General features: G+C 47.0%; 2 protein-coding genes across 3 annotated transcripts in view; both read left to right on the top strand.

Annotated features, from left to right (window-relative positions):
* Positions 1–14,190, top strand: part of Xpot (exportin for tRNA) — a 39,985-nt gene extending 25,795 nt beyond the window's left edge. For both annotated transcript variants that reach the window (XM_028759047.1, XM_028759048.1), the window contains exons 20-25: positions 1,054–1,170; positions 1,434–1,549; positions 2,527–2,574; positions 5,555–5,626; positions 7,895–7,951; positions 11,339–14,190. In XM_028759047.1, the coding sequence (XP_028614880.1) occupies positions 1,054–1,170; positions 1,434–1,549; positions 2,527–2,574; positions 5,555–5,626; positions 7,895–7,951; positions 11,339–11,365 (437 nt within the window). In that variant the 3' untranslated portion in view covers positions 11,366–14,190. The remainder of the gene's footprint in view (positions 1–1,053; positions 1,171–1,433; positions 1,550–2,526; positions 2,575–5,554; positions 5,627–7,894; positions 7,952–11,338) is intronic.
* A 572-nt stretch (positions 14,191–14,762) lies between these two features.
* Positions 14,763–16,598, top strand: part of Tbk1 (TANK binding kinase 1) — a 35,585-nt gene continuing 33,749 nt past the window's right edge. Inside the window, exon 1 of the mRNA XM_028759018.1 lies at positions 14,763–14,862. The gene's annotated coding sequence lies outside the window, so the exon portion shown is untranslated. The remainder of the gene's footprint in view (positions 14,863–16,598) is intronic.

Here is a 16,598-nt window from a genome sequence, read left to right as displayed (position 1 = left end):
TAGGGTGCACACCGTGCATGGTGTGTGTGAATCAAGGTAGGGTGCACTCAGTCATGGTGTGTGTGAATCAAGGTAGGGTGCACGCCTTGCACGATGTGTTACATCCCTCTCGCAGTGTACACTGTGTGAGCAACGGCCAGTGAAGTGGTGGGCATCCAGCACCATAAGATTAGTTTACGCTTAGTTTGTCTTCTCCTCTATTCTTTAATTCTGTGTAAGTAGCACAGTGCAAGGGTTGGCCTGACAGTGGAGTCTTGCTGGCCAGTTTGCCATCTTGAAATCAGTAGTGTCACTGGCCAGCCCCAGTGGTGCAGGCTTGTAATCCCGGCTACCCAGGAGGTGGACAGGTCAGTCAGCTGCACTGCTGTCCTAATGCACAGCATTCCGGGAGAGTTCGTGAGGCCTTCTCTTAAAAGGAAAAGGAATAAACCAGGGCACAGTGAGTGTCTCGAGCTAGTTTTCTGTTGCTATGGTTACTAAGACAACTTACAGAATAAAGATCTTGGTCCTTACAGTGTCTGAGGGTGAGCCCAGGACCATCATGGCAGTTCAGCGTAGGGCATGGTGCTGGAGCAGGCTAACTGGAAACCGTGTGGGCTTCTGAAGCTCCTCCTCAGCAAGGCCATGCCCCTCCAGCAAGGCCACGCCCCCTCCAGCAAGGCCACTCATCTAATAGTTCCCAAATACTGGGTCCACCCACTGGGGACCAAGGACCAAGCGTTCAAAATATGTGAGCTATTCTTGTTGAAACTATCACATGGTATTTGCATTCAGTATTTAGGAGACAAAGACAGCCAGACACTTGTGATTGTGAGACTAGCCTGATCTGCACAGCAAGATCTTAAAAAAAAAAATCCAGAGGAGCAAACCATTACAGGAGTCTTGGCTCTTCATTGCTTAGAAATTACATGCTCAGTTCATGGCATAGGTGACAGGATTTTTATAACACTATAGGTGTGTTTTGACTTAACTATATATTTTGAAATGGGTACTTCAGGTCGTGTTTTCCTTTTGAAATTTAAGGGTAGCATTTTCTTTTTTTCCCGGCTTCAGGTGCAGAAAATGTAGAACGGGTGCTGGTCACTGTCATCCAAGGAGCCGTGGAGTATCCAGATCCGATTGCACAGAAAACGTGTTTCATCATCCTCTCCAAGCTGGTCGAGCTCTGGGGTGAGATGAAGCTTTTGCTTTTGTTTTGAGGTTCTGTCCACTGTCTCTGAGCTGCCCCAGTGCTGGGACAAGAACCCAAGACTTCGTGTGTTTAGTCAGTGGTCCTGCAGTAAGCAGCACCTCCAGCCCGGCAACTGCTCTAACCCTTCATCTCCCAACCCGTTTCTGATCCAGATAGAAGCAGGAGCAGGGGATTGATTTCCCCAACATGGACTGGTTGACTTTCTTTTTCAGCAAGATGAAACTTTGGATTCTCTTGACAGGAGGCAAAGACGGACCAGTGGGCTTTGCTGACTTTGTTTATAAGCATATCGTCCCTGCCTGTTTCCTGGCACCTTTAAAGCAGACCTTTGACCTGGCAGACGCACAGACAGTATTGGTGAGTCTGTTTACCATTTGTAGACCTCACAGAAGCTTCTCTCATGACACGGTGGTTGTTTCCTGGGTTGTTTCCATATAGAGTTAGTGATTTTCATCAGGTTATTTTTGTATTTGGGGGATGGGACTGAGGGTTTTATGTGTTAGGTCAGTGCCCTACTCCTCCCTCTTCCTCACCCCTCCCTTTCTTCTTCTCCCATTTGTCTCTGTCTTTCTCACTCTCCTCCTCCCCCATCCCTCTTCCTTCAGTTTCCCTCTCTTTTGTCCCTCCTCACTTTGGTTTTGCTCTGTGGACATTGCTGGCTGGGATCTCACTGTGCACACCAGGCTACCCCCCCAACTGTAGGCGGTCCTCTTGCCTACAGGCCTCCAGAGAGTGTGCTCACCGGCACACCCTGCTCCTGCCCCTCTGCTCAGCAGCGCCCTCTGCCATTGAGGGCATTAAAAGGCAGTCTTCTTCCTGTGCAAAGGATCCCAGGTCTCTGAGTGCTGTGCGGGAGAGAATTGTTTTCTCGCTTCTCAATAGTTGGATAAAGCCTGTATACTACATTAGGAGTGCATTTGTATTCCGTTTTCTGTTTGATGTGTGTGGGAGTTTCTCTTCCGTGGATGCTTGTGTGCTACCTGCAAGCCTGGTGCCCTCTGAGGACTGAAAAGGGAGTCAGGTCCCCTGGGACTAGAGTCACCCATGGCTGTGAGCCACCGTGTGGGTGCTGGGATTCAAATCCTGGTCCCCTGGAAGAGCAGCCGGTACTCCTAACCACTGAGCCCTCTCTCCAGCCCCAGGGTTTGTCTCTGCTTTTTTCTGTGCGGCCTTGTTATTTTGCCTCTGTTCGCGCCCTGCACACACTCAGCCGTCAGTATTTTCTTTGCAGGTGCTTGAAGGTGGGAGGGATAAAAGGCTGATTTTTGTAGTGAAGAACTGTCTGCATTAAAATTTGAACTTGTTTTTTTGTTTTTGTTTTTTTTTTTTTGCAGGCGCTTTCTGAGTGTGCCGTGACGCTGAAAACAATTCATCTCAAGCGGGTAAGGCCCTGGCCCTGGCCCCTTTATCTGAGTGCACCCATACTTGCTTTCAGTTGGGTTGAAGGTTCTCATTTCAACACCGTTTCCTCGATAGCGAGGGCGGGGCCGCTGTGTTGCAGGGAAAACAAATGCATCAGAATGAATCCTCAGTTTCTGGAGCTGGGGTCAGGGGAAGCTGTGCAGCAGTAGCTCTCAGTGTCGACGTTAGTGTTTCTGTGGGTAGATGATAGCACGGGTGGATATCTGTCTTATGATGAATGTGTACTGGTTGGGACTGGCTCCCAGGTGTGTGTGAAGGCAGCAGACGTGGTGTCTGCTGGGAGGTCAGAGACTTAACCCTTTCTGCTTCCGCATCTGTCTACGCGTGGGGATGGTTGGTCAGAAGCTCTGTTGTTGTATGTAATCAAATACTCAGAAAGTGGGCAGGGCACGTGACGTAGCTGGGTGGGAAAGGTGGGAATACGGGTGGGAAGCGCTCACTCGGGGTCCTCACACCCAATCCATCAGAACTTGTAGGATCAGGACAAAAAGAACTACCTCATCAACCAGAAAGATCGACCCCAGGGTGGGGCAAGAGGCGGCTTCAGCAGTGCAGTGTGCGTGCTGCTCCTGCAGAGGTCTCCCTTCCCGCTCACCTGGGAAGGCCAGCAGTGTCTCCGGCTTCAGTGGGTGCACACACTCATGCAGATACAGGCAACAGAGACACCTAAAAATAGAAGCGACAGTTAGACCCTTGTGAGCACTGAGAGCCGAGGAGACTGCCGAGTGGACGCTTGAGTTTAGGAGAAGGGATGTCGGGCAGTTAAGGATGGTGTTCTAGGGCCGGAGAGATGGCTCAGCGGTTAAGAGCACTGGCTGCTCTTCCAGAGGTCCTGAGTTCGAGTCCCAGCTCATAAAGGGATCTGATGCCTTCTTCTGGCATGCAGGTGTACGTGCAGAAAGGCGTTCAGATATTTAAAATGGAGCTCTGAAGGGTTGTCTTCATTCTAAATCAGTAAAAACCCCTAATTCAACCACAGACTAAGATTGTTTCTGTTTCCTGATTTTGAATATTTGAGTACAAGTTTACTTTCCCAGAATAAACCAACCCCTCCCCCTTCGTGCGTGTGTGTGTGTGTGCAGATGTGTGTCTGTGTGTGCGTGTGTGCGTGCGTGTCTGTGTGTGTGTTTGTGTATGCACGCACGCATGTGTGTAATGTAGACGTATGTATGCTGTAGCACAGGTACAGAGGTCAGAAGCCAACAACTCTGAGGCGTCAGGTGTCTCCCTCACCTGGGACCCTGGGATTGCGTGCCGGTCATCATGCTTGCAGCCAGCGCTTTGGCCTTCTGAGCCATCAGTTCCCTGGCCCAAATCCTAGGTTTTTAGGGGCGTGTGTGCGCGCACTTGCATTTCCCTCTTTCGAGTGGTAGTAATACAGTTGTGTAAGAATGGTGGGCAGGCATTGGAGATAAGAGAGACGGGTGGACTCACAGAGGGGAGAAGACATCCCAGATTCCTCAGAACCATGCAGGGGTCCATCCCACAGGCGACACATGTCCTCTGAGGGGTCAGAATGCTAAGACCTAGGCCCGTCTAAGCAGAGGGCGGTGAGTCCAGGCAGAGAGGAGGTAAAGGGCTCCTGTGACGGGGGAGCACGGTGATGGCAGACGGGAATCCAGGAGTTAAAGCACGATGTGTTGAAGAGCGGGAGATACATCGCTTTGTCATCTGTTCTGAGACAGGCCGACTTCACACGCAGTACTCCACTTGCCTCAGCCTCCCAAATGCTAGGCGTGGCCCACTGAGTCTGTAAGGCTATTTACTTTCAAGTTAGAACCACCAAGTTCCTAACACCCTTAGATGTTATCCAGTGCGGGGCAGGGGAGATGGCTCAGTCCATCGGCTACTTACTACATAAGGACCTGCACCCAGACAAAGCCTCGATGCTGTGGGGAGGGATAGCTCCAGACAGGTGGATCATCCCTGTACTTTACTGACTGGCCAGCTCTAGACTTGAGGAGAGACCCTGTCTGACCAATAAGAAGGCGAACAGCAGTGTGTGAAGACACCAGGTACCAACCTCTGGCCTCCGCAGGCTGTTGACACACAAGTGACCAAATTCAAACGTCACATTCACTGCTGTCCCTTTCTTTTTTTAAAGTATTAGATTTGTTCAAATGTTTTATAGCTGTTCTCAGAAATGACATTGCTAAAAAGGAAGTGTTTTTCAAAGTGTCCTGGGTTCCTCTGTGGTCACTGGGAACTGGCCAGCCTTGGGGTTATTTATGGCCTCCTCCCCTGCCCCCTCCCCCAAGTTTAGCACCCTTCTCCCAGAAAGAGGAATAAACCACAGCTGACTTCATAGGTTTTACATACGGGTAGCCAGGAAACAATGCCTCAAAAATTGTATTCTGACTCCATCCGCCCAACCCCTCTCTTCCTGCGCTCATGCCTTCTGTCCTCTGCTCCCTGCTTCGTTGGAGAAGGAAAGTCGGTCTCTCAGACTTAGCCTGGGCCACTCAGAGGCGTCCCTCCCTTCCCCCACGAGCTGCTGTGCTCAGTGGCAGGGTGATAGGACCACCCTTCTGTGCTGGCCTTCACTGCTCAGGAGGTTGTGGCTTCAGCAGCAGGCTTTACCAGTACTTAGCACTAATGTTAGCAAGTACTGAATGCTTAGTGTTACAGGAAATATATATTTGTCGTGCATTATGTATTACACAGTACATTGTCTGTATATAATCTATACAGATGCTTACATACCTCATCAAATCTCCCAATGACCTAGCTTTTCAGATGGAGGACTGGGGGCTCAGAGCATTTAGTTTGATTAAGTTGGCAGAGTCAGGCTCCAGTCAGGCAGTCTGGCTCCAGCGTTTGTCTTCTCCGTCATCACACTGCATTGTCGTTAAAGCGTGGACGCGTTGTTCGTTGTTCCCGTCCCTTCTCCACGTTACTACTGCCCAGAGGACGATGGCTCCGTTCTCTTTTCATCTGCAGGGCCCCGAGTGTGTTCAGTATCTTCAACAAGAATACCTGCCCTCCCTACAAGTTGCTCCAGAAATAATTCAGGTACGAGCGCTCCTAAATATTTTTTTGCTCATAATTTTATTAAATTAGTGTTTGTGTATACTTCAGATCTAAATTTTAATTCGAGAAAGCCAGATAGCATTCAGTTTGTTTTGCTGCATAGCCTGGAGTCTAGACTTAAGAAGTAATCCATGAAACTGAATGGGAACAATTTTATGTTTCTAGTCTTACTAACCCTCGATACAGATTTAGTTTCCTCCTGTTGGTAAGGGATAGGTCACACTGATAGTAACATTGTCTGTAGCTACACATGGTTTCCTTTTCTGTGTGCATGTGTCCACATATCTGTGTGGAGGCTGGAGGACAGCTTCAAGTGCCATCCTTAGGAATGCCGTCCACCTTTGAGACAGTCTCTCACTGGCCTCTGGCTCACCGGTTAAGTCTGACTGGCTGCTCGGCAAGCCCCAGCTGTGTCCTGCTGTTCCACTTTCCCGGGGCACAGAGATCACAGTGGCCTGCCTGGAGCCATGCTTGGCATGTTTATTGGGTTCTGAGGGTCTGGGGAATGACCCGGCCTGATGTTACATGCATCTTCATGTCACAGAAGGTGGAGATACTTGGAAATGTTACTTGTGTGTCACTGTGTTGAAATTATGAGAGATTGGGTGGTGCTACTTACGTTGTTACCTAAGAAGGTACTGGATTTTGCTACCAAACTAAATATTTTAAAAATCAGAATCATGAGACTCAGTGGCTAAGATCACTGGTTGCCCTTGCTCAGAACCCAGGTTCACTTCTCAGCACCCACACATGAGCTCACAACCACCTATCACCCCATCTCCCGGGGATCCAGAGATGGCCCAGTTGGCCTCTAAGGGCTTGTGAACATAAACTCCTGCGAGCACATCCACATTAAAACAAACTCATTCTTTAAAAATCAAGGCTCATTGTAGTCACTTTCTTTTCTAGTCTTACAGCATTTGATGCCTTTGAAAACATTCAGGTGGGTGTGGTCACCCATGCGTGCAACCCCACCACTAAGGAGACTAGGGCAGGACGCTGTCATGAATCTGACCCTACCCTAGATTATACAGTGAGTGATTATACTCTGGCCCAGCTGGGCTGCAGAGGGAAAGTCTTGGAAAACAAACAGAAGAAGAAGAAAGGAAGAAATTCTGTAGCCCGCCGACAGTGATGACAGTATATGAAGGATCTGTCTGTCGGTCGTGCAGTTGAGTGATATCGTGCTTGCCTGTCTACTGTATACAAGACATGGCTAAAGAAGAAGAGGGGAGGAAATAGGAAAGGGAAAACAAACAAAACAGCAACAAATCCAAGAGCTTCTGCTTGGGGTCGTGTCGAGTTTGTAATATTCTGAGGTTCTGTTTTGAGACGGGCGGTTACAAAGTTACCGTGTGCATTGACACGCTAGCACATACTTTGTTAGACAGCTCCCCACACTATGTGTGCAATGGTACACGCAGCTAGTACAGTATCAGACCGACTCTGAGTGTCTGCTAGAGTCAGACACGCTTGTATAAAGGGGCCGAGAGGATGACTGCCCGACTGGCCTCCACGCCTGAAACCCACTCACATAGACCCCCACAGTGTCTCCTTCCTCAACAGTGTTTTGTCAGTTTGCTCGCTTTCATCACAATAAGCAGACGCCACCCAGGGTGGTGTAGCTTAACATTTTTAAGTCTTCTGTGCACTATTAATTAAGGGACAGTGTTCTGTTTATACAGCATTAGATAGGTCTTTTTACATTATTTAGATTTCCTGTTGCTAAGTTCTCTTTCCCAGACCCTGACACCCACCCTGCTGCACTGTGATTCTATAACTTTGACTGTTTTACAGGCCTCCTAGAAGTAGAATTAATGTCTTACTTCTTTTTGGTCTTTCTGTGACTGGTTGTCTCATTTAGGACGATGTCCACAACGATTATCTGCACTTGGTGTATATACAGCAGGATTTCCTTTGTATGTGTGCGTGTGCCAGTGTGTGTACACACAGGTGTGTACATGCTTGTAGACCCTAGAGGTCCACCTTGGGTGTCATTTCTCAGGAGCCGCCACCCTTCTTTTTTTGAGACAGGGTCTCTCACTAGGACCTGCAGGTCCCCCTTCAGCTAGACGTAGCGTTCATTTGTGCAGGAAGACAGATGCTGTAGGACCCATGTGACCTGAACATTACTGTGCTAACCTTGTAAAGTGGTTACGATGTAAGTTGTGTTTGTTAACCATAAAGTAAAAAAAATACCGTGTGCTTTGATTAAATGGAGTTTCCTGTCTTCCCTTCCTTGTCACCCAGGAGTTCTGTCAAGCACTTCAGCAGCCTGATGCTAAAGTTTTTAAAAATTACCTGAAGGTAGGTATTTGGGAAATGGTCGTCTCTTTTGTAACTGTTGAGCACACCGTTTGAACAGCTCACTTACTCTGGGATTTCTTCGTTTAAGGAGATGTACTGGCAGATGTTTTTGTGAATCCCCATGAAGTAAGCTCTTGGAAAAGCTATTTAAAGTTAGATATTTGCACTCATTGTCTAGATGGCCTGAATATACTGGTTTGAGACCAGTGTTTGGGCTTTCCTTGTTCTTTTGTAGTTGTGTGATGTAAGTGGGCTCTAGGGGACAGGAAGAACCAGGAAGGGTAGAGGGCAGCTGTTGGTGTTAAGTTGAACAAATCTTAAAGCACAAAAGCCGGGGTATAAATTAGACACTTATATTTTCTTGTGAAACATTTGTATTATATAGCAGGCAAAGGACACCCCTGGGATTTGGCCAACAGGGCTGTTTTTCTACATTCATTAAAACATTAAATTTCATAAGTAAGATTAACCAGAGCACCCTAGTTGGAATTGAATCCCAGTAATCCCTGCAGTTGGAAGATGGACGCAGGAGGCTTACAAGTTAACAGTCAGCGGTCAGCCTCCGTTACATAGAGAGACCCTGCCTGAAAGCAGAGAGACTGTAGGAGAGTACCGCTCCACACATGGGACCGCTGTTTATGTGCCACACACCAGATGATGCTTTGCCCAGCTCAGGGGGCTCAGTCACAGTGCGCCAGAGTCCAGCCCCGCATCTCAGTCCTTAATACTTCTGTAAACAAGCCAGGAGAGCAAACCCCCGAATACTAAACTTCTTGGTAACGGGTAACAAGTAAGTGGCTCCCCGGCTCAAGTTAGTAGAATTCTTAAATCAAGAGCGGGAGGTGGGTCGATGGTAGAACACTTGCCTAGCACGTACAATTCCTGGGTTCAATTCCTAGCATGGCAGAACACCCACAGCGGAGCTAAATAGAATTTAAATAGCATTTGCCTTCATTTCAGTTAGACATTGTCCTTTGTTAGTTACCAGCATGAAGGAAGTTGGTTTTTTTTGTTGGTTTTTTTTTTTTTTTTTCTTAAAATTGGGAGGAACATCCACAGAAACAAGGAAAGCATCCACAGAAGTAGCTGAAGCCTTACTTGGGGGGTGGCAGTAGGCCCTGGCACACTGCAGGCTCGTGCTCCAGTGTGTTTGCGTGTACATCGCACTGGCAGAGGCTCGCTCGGTTCAGCCTCTCAGTGACACACTTTCTCGGTATTAGTTCCTTAATTTTTTTTGCTTACATGAAACAAAAGTTCTTTATAAAATACAGCAGTGGAAAACTGACTCTGACAAATTGAATGTAAAGTTGGAAATGTTGAGTTTTATGTGTGCAGACACATAAGCTATGGGGTAACAATCAAAACGTAATCTTTTGTAGATAGCCGTTACAGTTCTTTAAACTTTTCAGTCCCAGTGTGTGTTCTATAAGAGAATGGGTTCCTCATTAAGTCGATTTAAAAGCAGGTGCTGGTGTTACACGTTTTTTATAAAAATTAAGTTTTACATAGTATAATATACCAGGTCTTTTCCGGAATTGTCACAAAGTACCTCCTTTTCCCACCTTAGTTTTCTTTCTTTTTTTTTTTTTTTTTTTAAGAATTTTTTATATTATGTACAGAAGTATTCTATCTGCAATTACATCTGCATGCCAGAAGAGGGCATCAGATCCCATTACAATCTGTGAGCCACTGCATGGTTTCTGGGAATCAGACTCCAGACCTCTGGAAGAGCAGACATTACCCATAACCGCTGAGCCATCTCTCCCGTTAGTGTTTTTTTCTTCTGCTTGGAAACAGTAATTGTGCCCGTTCCCCCTTCAGAGCTGGTTGGTCACTGACCCAGTCCGTTTGGGTCAGTCAACAAGGTCTAGCAAGAGAGAGAAAGGGGGGATGGAGGGGCAAGAGACGCAAAGAATGGAGACAAGACAAGGTATGTGATCAAGTCCCATTTATTGAAAGGAAATCCTGGGTGTATACATAAGCACAAGCAGGGAAATGCAGCTGAAGACACTTTACCACGTGCGCCTTGCAGTTGGGGGCATTAAACAACAAGATATGTAAGAAAAACAAGATGTTTATCAGAGTGTGCTCAGCTGTTGTGGGCTGTTGAAAACACCTTGTCACCTTGTCAGGGTATATGGCCCCAGATGGCTGCAAAGATGATAGCCGCTCCCTGCTAGGAGTCGGCTCCCAACAGGTCACTTCTGATGCCGCCCCACTCTTTGATGGCTTCTGTTACTGTCCCTCAGTGTTCCTTCCCGTGTTCCAGCCAGGCTGAGGGATCGCAGACGGTCCCTCCTTAATTAACAGTCAAGACGGTCCCCCACCGACATGCCTGCTGGCCAACCTGAGCTAGCTAATTCCCCACTAAGTCTCTCTTCCCAGGTGATTCTAGGCTGTGTCAAGATCAAATGTTCCCTCCTGGAACCTCATTTCTGTGATAGACAAATAGCAGGGCCAGAAGGAACGTAGGGGAGGAAGAGCTCACCCAGCTTACAGGTCATGTCCATCTTGAGGGCAGTCGGAACAGGAACTTGAAGCAAAAACCATGGAGGAACACTGCTTTCTGACTGAGCACAGGCTAAAGCATAGCTGGTTTTCCTACACAGTCCAGAACCACCTACTCAGGGAGTGGTATTGCCCACAGTTGGCTGGTCCCTCTCCTCTATCAATTAAGAGTCAAAACATTGTCCCACAGACCAGTCCTCAGTCAACAGGGATGTCGGTCCCTCAGTCGAGACTCTTCTGGTGACCCTAGGGTATGTCAACAGTTGAAGCCAACTAACACCAATGGCCTCCTTTTAGGCTTTCTTCTGAGACAGGATCTCTCTTATGTAGCCCAGGCTAGTTTGCACTTCAGTGTATCTTGCTTCAGTTGCCCAGCTTTTGGAATCTCAGGAGTGAGTCACCGTGTCCAGCCTTCCTGCACTTGGGTTGTCAGGTGAATGCTGGCTCTCTAGGTCTCAGGAACATGCATATGGGGTAGGCCTCCTGTCAGCTCACTGCCTGCCATGTGCTCCTTCTAATGTGTGTTCAGTTACATCACTGTGTGTGGACTCCAGTGCTGGCCAGTGCCTGGCCTGACTGCTAGCCTGCCCTTTGACGGTCTCAGATATTGAACTGTAAATACCTTCTAATCACCAAGTAAACAGCAACTCTTTTAAGACTGGAGGTTTCGGTCTTTTATCTTTGACTTTTTTTTTTTCATTAAATTTAATTTTGCATTGTTAATTTTATCAGTAAATAGAAATCTTCCAAAAGCTATTTCCTCTGACTGCTATTGCTCATAGCAATATTGTCTGTTACCAAAGAGTGACTAGCATTCAGAAGCCTTGAAAAAAAACTATCCTGTCTGACACATGTGCTGTTTCAATGCTTGTCTTCCAGGTGTTCTTCCAGAGAGCAAAGCCTTAAGGACTGGACCTCCCCGGCCCCTGTCATGATCAGGAACGCCAGTTCATAATTTATAAAGAAGCAGTTTGTGTGTGCCATTCACACTGGTCCTTTAACATTGTTTCCAGCATATTGCGGTGTATGTGGGATTTTCTGTAAAATGGGTGTAATTTTTCCCTAGAAAAGGTGTGTGACAACAAGAGAAGTTGCCTGCATGCCAGTTTAAATTGTTTATGTAAAAATGCTGTTATAAGACATAGATTTACCCTAGTTCCTTAATGTTTTTCCTTCTATGAAACTTTTAAAGTTCTTTATAAAATACAGCAGTGGAAAACTGACTCTAACAAATTGAATGTAAAGTGGAAATGTTGAGTTTTATGTGTGCAGACACATAAGCTATGGGGCAACAATCAAAACGTAATCTTTTGTAGATAGCCATTGCAGTTCTTTAAACTTTTCAGTGCCAGTGTGTGTTCTATAAGAGAATGGGTTCCTCCTCATTAAGTCGGTTTAAAAGCAGGTGCTGGTGTTACACGTTTTTTATAAAAAAATAAATTTTACACAGTGAAATGCACCAAGTCTTTTCCGGTATTATTACAGAGAGCCTCCTTTTGCCACTTAGTCACTCTGCTTCCCACCTGACGATCTGCATATGGGAATGTGGGTGCCTTACTTCACAGACTGTGCCCCAGGGGTCACTCACAAACTGCCAGTTGTTTTTTTAAATGCACTGGAAACTGGCTCGGTCAGTCTGTGACAGGATTATAAAGCCCAGTGTTTCTCTATGCTATTAGATGTCCTCAGAGCACAGCACACTTGGATTTTTGTTTGTTTGGTTTTTGTCTCGAGACTGGGTCTCACGCTCTAGAACAGCCTGCCTCCCAGGGGCTGGGATTAAAGCCGAGAAGCACCAGGTCTGACCACCAGTGTATTGATGATCTTGCAGCAGTGACGACCTAATCACTACGTCAGCAACAGGAGAAAGCCAGAAGTGCAGTCGAGGTGTGGGCGGGGCCTCAGGAAAGACAGACAGAAGTCAGACAGAAGTCCAGCAACACAGCTGTAGGCACTTTTGTGGAAATCTACATCTGTGTTGTAAATGCCCAGTGAAGGCCGGCTTCCATCCCAAGCACTGCATAAAAGCAGAGGAAGAGAAAAGGAAAAGGGTCAGAAGTTTCAGGTCACCCTCAGCTATATAATGAGTTGGAGGTCAGCCTGGGCTACACAAGAGTCTGTCTCTGCAGAGAGTATATTACTTAGTGATAGAGGGCTTGCTTGAGGCCCCGAGTTCCAGCCCTAGCACCACAGAACAAGAATTCAGGAGAGATTTGTCTTATTTTTCTCCTTTGGCTATGTGTTGTCCTGGGACATAAATTCCCTAAAATCTAATTAAGTCGTGTTTTTGTGCACATCTATGGGGAAGGTGAGAATACGAACCGTATTATTTGAAGCAGCGTCTTCTCAGTGTTAACTGCCACCAGGTTTGATATGGGATCCAAACTCAGGCCCCCATCTTGTTCATCGAGCAGTTTGCCTGCTTCAGACCCCCCCATGTCCCCTAGATTTTACTCTGAATTGTGCACATGAATCTGTTTCTGATTTTAACTCCAGAAGAAATAGCATTTTCCTTACATTATTAAATCAAAGCATTGAAGTAAATTGACAGCTAAGAATCTATTTCATCTACCGAGCGATGAAAATGGTGAAGTATATATAGTACTTCTATAAATAATGATTTTTTTAAAAAAAAAAATAGGTTAAGTGGGCCAGGTTTGGTGGCTTCTGCTTGAAATCACAGCATCCAGAGGGGGCTGAGGCCAGTCTGGACTAGAGCGAGACTCTTTAAACAACAACAAAAACCAAGGCGAGCAAAACTGGCTGTTTCTTTGCTATGTTCCTGTGCACTGTGGAAGATGTGATAGCATCTGCGGGCCACAGTGAAATTGTACGAGGTATTGTAGTGTATAGCCCAGTAGTTAAGAGCTTGTATAACGTTGACTCTGGTTCCAGATTAAGTAGGTTCAAACACCACTTAACACCAGTAACTGATTTTAGGACCTTGAGCAAGTTAAATAACTTCTTCCCCGTCAGAAATGGGGGTGGGAGGGAACGATGGTAGCTACCTCATAACTTGTTAAGAATCCAATGAATTAAAACACAGATCTCAGTATTAGCTTGTATTACTGTACTATCGAGTTCACACATGGCTCTTTACGGCCCTCCAGTGGGTTCAAGTGTGTTTAGATAGACCTGAGAAATCAGGACCTCAAAATCAAGAGTGTATCAATAAGGAACTTCATGTTGATGTAATCATGTCTAATAATTCCCATCTTCATTCCTTGAGATTACCCAAGTATGGTCATGATCAAGAAACTGTCCCGTCATTAAGTACCTTATTTTTAAAAGCAAGCACCCAAATAATTGTCCCAACGGAATCTCATTTGTTACGGGTGAGAAAACGGAGGCAAAAGACAAGAGGGTTTTATGGTGCCTGAGTTAGTCCTGTGCCTAACCGGTTGTTTCAGTCTCCATGCTTGCTGGTGGTTTCACAAGTGGCTTGACTTTTTTAGAAAGTATTAAGTGGTATTTTACTGTGTATCACGTCTGTGGTAAAACAAACAAACAAACAAACAAAAAAAAAACCATGTTAACTCCTTTGGCTTAGTCCTATTTTCTCCATCACTTTGGAGCTGTGGGTTTTTTGTTTTGTTTTTCCTGTTGGATGGACCTGTCATGTCATTATCAGAACTGAAATAGATTTAATTGTAAGCAGAAAGTGCATTTGCTGTTAGAATGGTTTCGTTGCCTAAACTGTTTAAGATTCTAATAAAATAACTTTCTAAGAACTCGTTGGATTGGGCTTTTTAAAACTTCCACCGTGAGTTTGATGAAAACAGGGTCAGGAGTGGGCGGAGAGGCAGCTTCAGCCCCTTGTCGGTTTCATTTCAAGCCTCTGCTCGGGTCCTCGGAGTAGATCTCGCCCTCGGTCCGCTGGTCTCCGCCTTAGGTGGAAAGAGGGTTTTGGTGCTGTCGTGCTTCCGTGGAAGCAACTCCTTTGCAAGGAATACCTGCTTGAGCAGGACCTGATCATAGTAGTAGTTTAGTTGTCAAGTTCAATGTTTAAGTCTTCAGTGTCACCGTGTTTTCAAGAACAAACTGAAAGGGCGACTTAAGAGCACGGATGTCATGGACGGCTGGATACTTGCTTCTCGCAGCAGCCAAGCGACCTTAAAAACAGGACCCATCCCCAGCTCTACGAAAGCGATCTGCGGCCAACCCACCGTCCACCCGTGGCCGCGGGCGACACCACCACGCCGCCCTGCACACTCCCCTAGCTCCGCCCGCCCGCACCGGGAGACCGCAGCCCTGGCGAGGGCTCGGCCGCCGCGGAGTACGCACGCGCGGCCACGCCCCGCCATCGGTCACGTGCTCCGTGGCCCGGGCCGGCGAAGCCGGAAGTAGCCTGGGGCGCGAGAAGGCCCCGGAGCCGCGGGCTGTACGCGGCGGACGCTCGCTGGGTAAGAGGGGCGGGCGGAGACCGGTGGGGGCGGACGGGGACGGAGGGGGCGGGCGGGGGCGCGCCCAGGGGTCGGGGAGGCGGCGTGCTGAGTCAGCGCGGGGCCGCGGGAGCCTGGCAGCCTCGCGCTCGCCCGGGATGGGCCCTGGCGGCCGCCCGGGCAGAAGGGCTGCCCTGCCCGGAGTTGACTCGCCGCTCCCACCCTTGGCCCAGCTGCCACCACCGGCAGTTTTGAAACGGACCGGCGTTCCCAAGGGTTGACTCACCCGAGGCTACCGGCACGAGAGGTTTTTAATGTACACAGCGAAATGCAAATCCCCATGTCTTCTCGTTCCCCTCTGATTTATTTCCCTGAACCCGTTTCCCTGGAGTTTTCTTTCTGTCAGTCGTCCCAAGACAGATTCTCCCCGAGAACTGTCAAATGCATCATCAAAACCCGACCTTTCCCATTCTGGGACCTCTGCTATCTACGGAATAAACGGGTGACATAGAGGTAGAGTTTGGAAATCCTGGAACTTCTGTCCGTACACCACGTCGCCAAACCTGTTTTATCCTGGGTAACTTTCGTTTTAAACAATTAAAAGGAAGTAGACGGCCTAGAGAATCACCAGTAACTTACTTGTTGAATGCCAGATACTACACTTGTCAGAATTTGGGGAGATTTACTTAGCAAGCATCCGGTGGGTGTGCTGAGTCATGTTTTAGTCTCTAGGGGGTTCCTGGAAAAAAGTTTCAAATCATTACTATTACGGACCCATCTTTTTATATTGGTATATAGAGAGCTTATCTTATGTATCTTAGCCGATAAGTGTGTTTTCAATTACCCACTAGATTCATAAGCGTACTTGATGATATTGTCCCTTACAGTTATTTAACACCAATTGCAGCATTAGTTAGGGGTGGGGGATTCCATTACATATTTGGGTTTATCACTCCTTGAATGAAACATAGTAAGTGGTAAGTGCATTCGTTGTTTGTGAAAAGGGGTTCCTTTATTGCTTACTTCAAATAGACAGATGGATGTACAATTCCTTATCTAAATGACATAGGTGATAAACTTCTAAGTATAACCAGTGTGTAAGACATTGGTGAAACTTGGACTCCTGGCCATTTCCCATGATCCTAACTGTCCTTGGAAGATCAGAGTTCTAACTCCCTGGAATTGGACTGTAAGCTTGTTTTGATCTGACCTTACAACAGGCTTAAAGGAGTCTGATGTGTCTGGTGTTTGGGCCATCTATTCAGTTGCACGGCCTTCTTATGTTAAAAGACAAGCCTGCAGTTGGTGGATTTGGTAATACATATTTGGCGTGTGTGTACCCTGTCCATTTAGAAGTTAGGGAAGTGACTGCTTTTTGATTTTTTTTTTTTTACATTTTAGTGTATGTGTGTGGGCTCATGCATGCTATGGCACAGATAGTCCACATGGTTTCCAGGGACTGAACTTAGGTTGTCAGGTTTTGCAGCAAGCCCCTTTGCTCACTGAGCCATTTCACTGGCTCAGGAAGCTATCCTTAAACAGAATCAGAAGAGTTACTGGCTTTTCAGGAGTAGTAACTTCTGTACTTTTCAATTACAGTTTCTCTATAGGTGAAATTTTGCCTTCTGGGACGATCATGTGGCGATGATTGTTTCCTGTGCTTCCCTAATTTCTTTCATTTGTCTCCCAGCATGTGAGAGGCAAAAGCAGGAACATTGCAGGTTCAAGGCCACTTTGGGCTACGAAGAGACTCTGGG

This window comes from Grammomys surdaster, unplaced genomic scaffold (genome assembly GCF_004785775.1).
Source record: "Grammomys surdaster isolate TR1022 unplaced genomic scaffold, NIH_TR_1.0 126271, whole genome shotgun sequence".
Classification (NCBI taxonomy): Eukaryota; Metazoa; Chordata; class Mammalia; order Rodentia; family Muridae; genus Grammomys; species Grammomys surdaster.
This window is presented reverse-complemented; position numbering and strand designations above follow the sequence as displayed.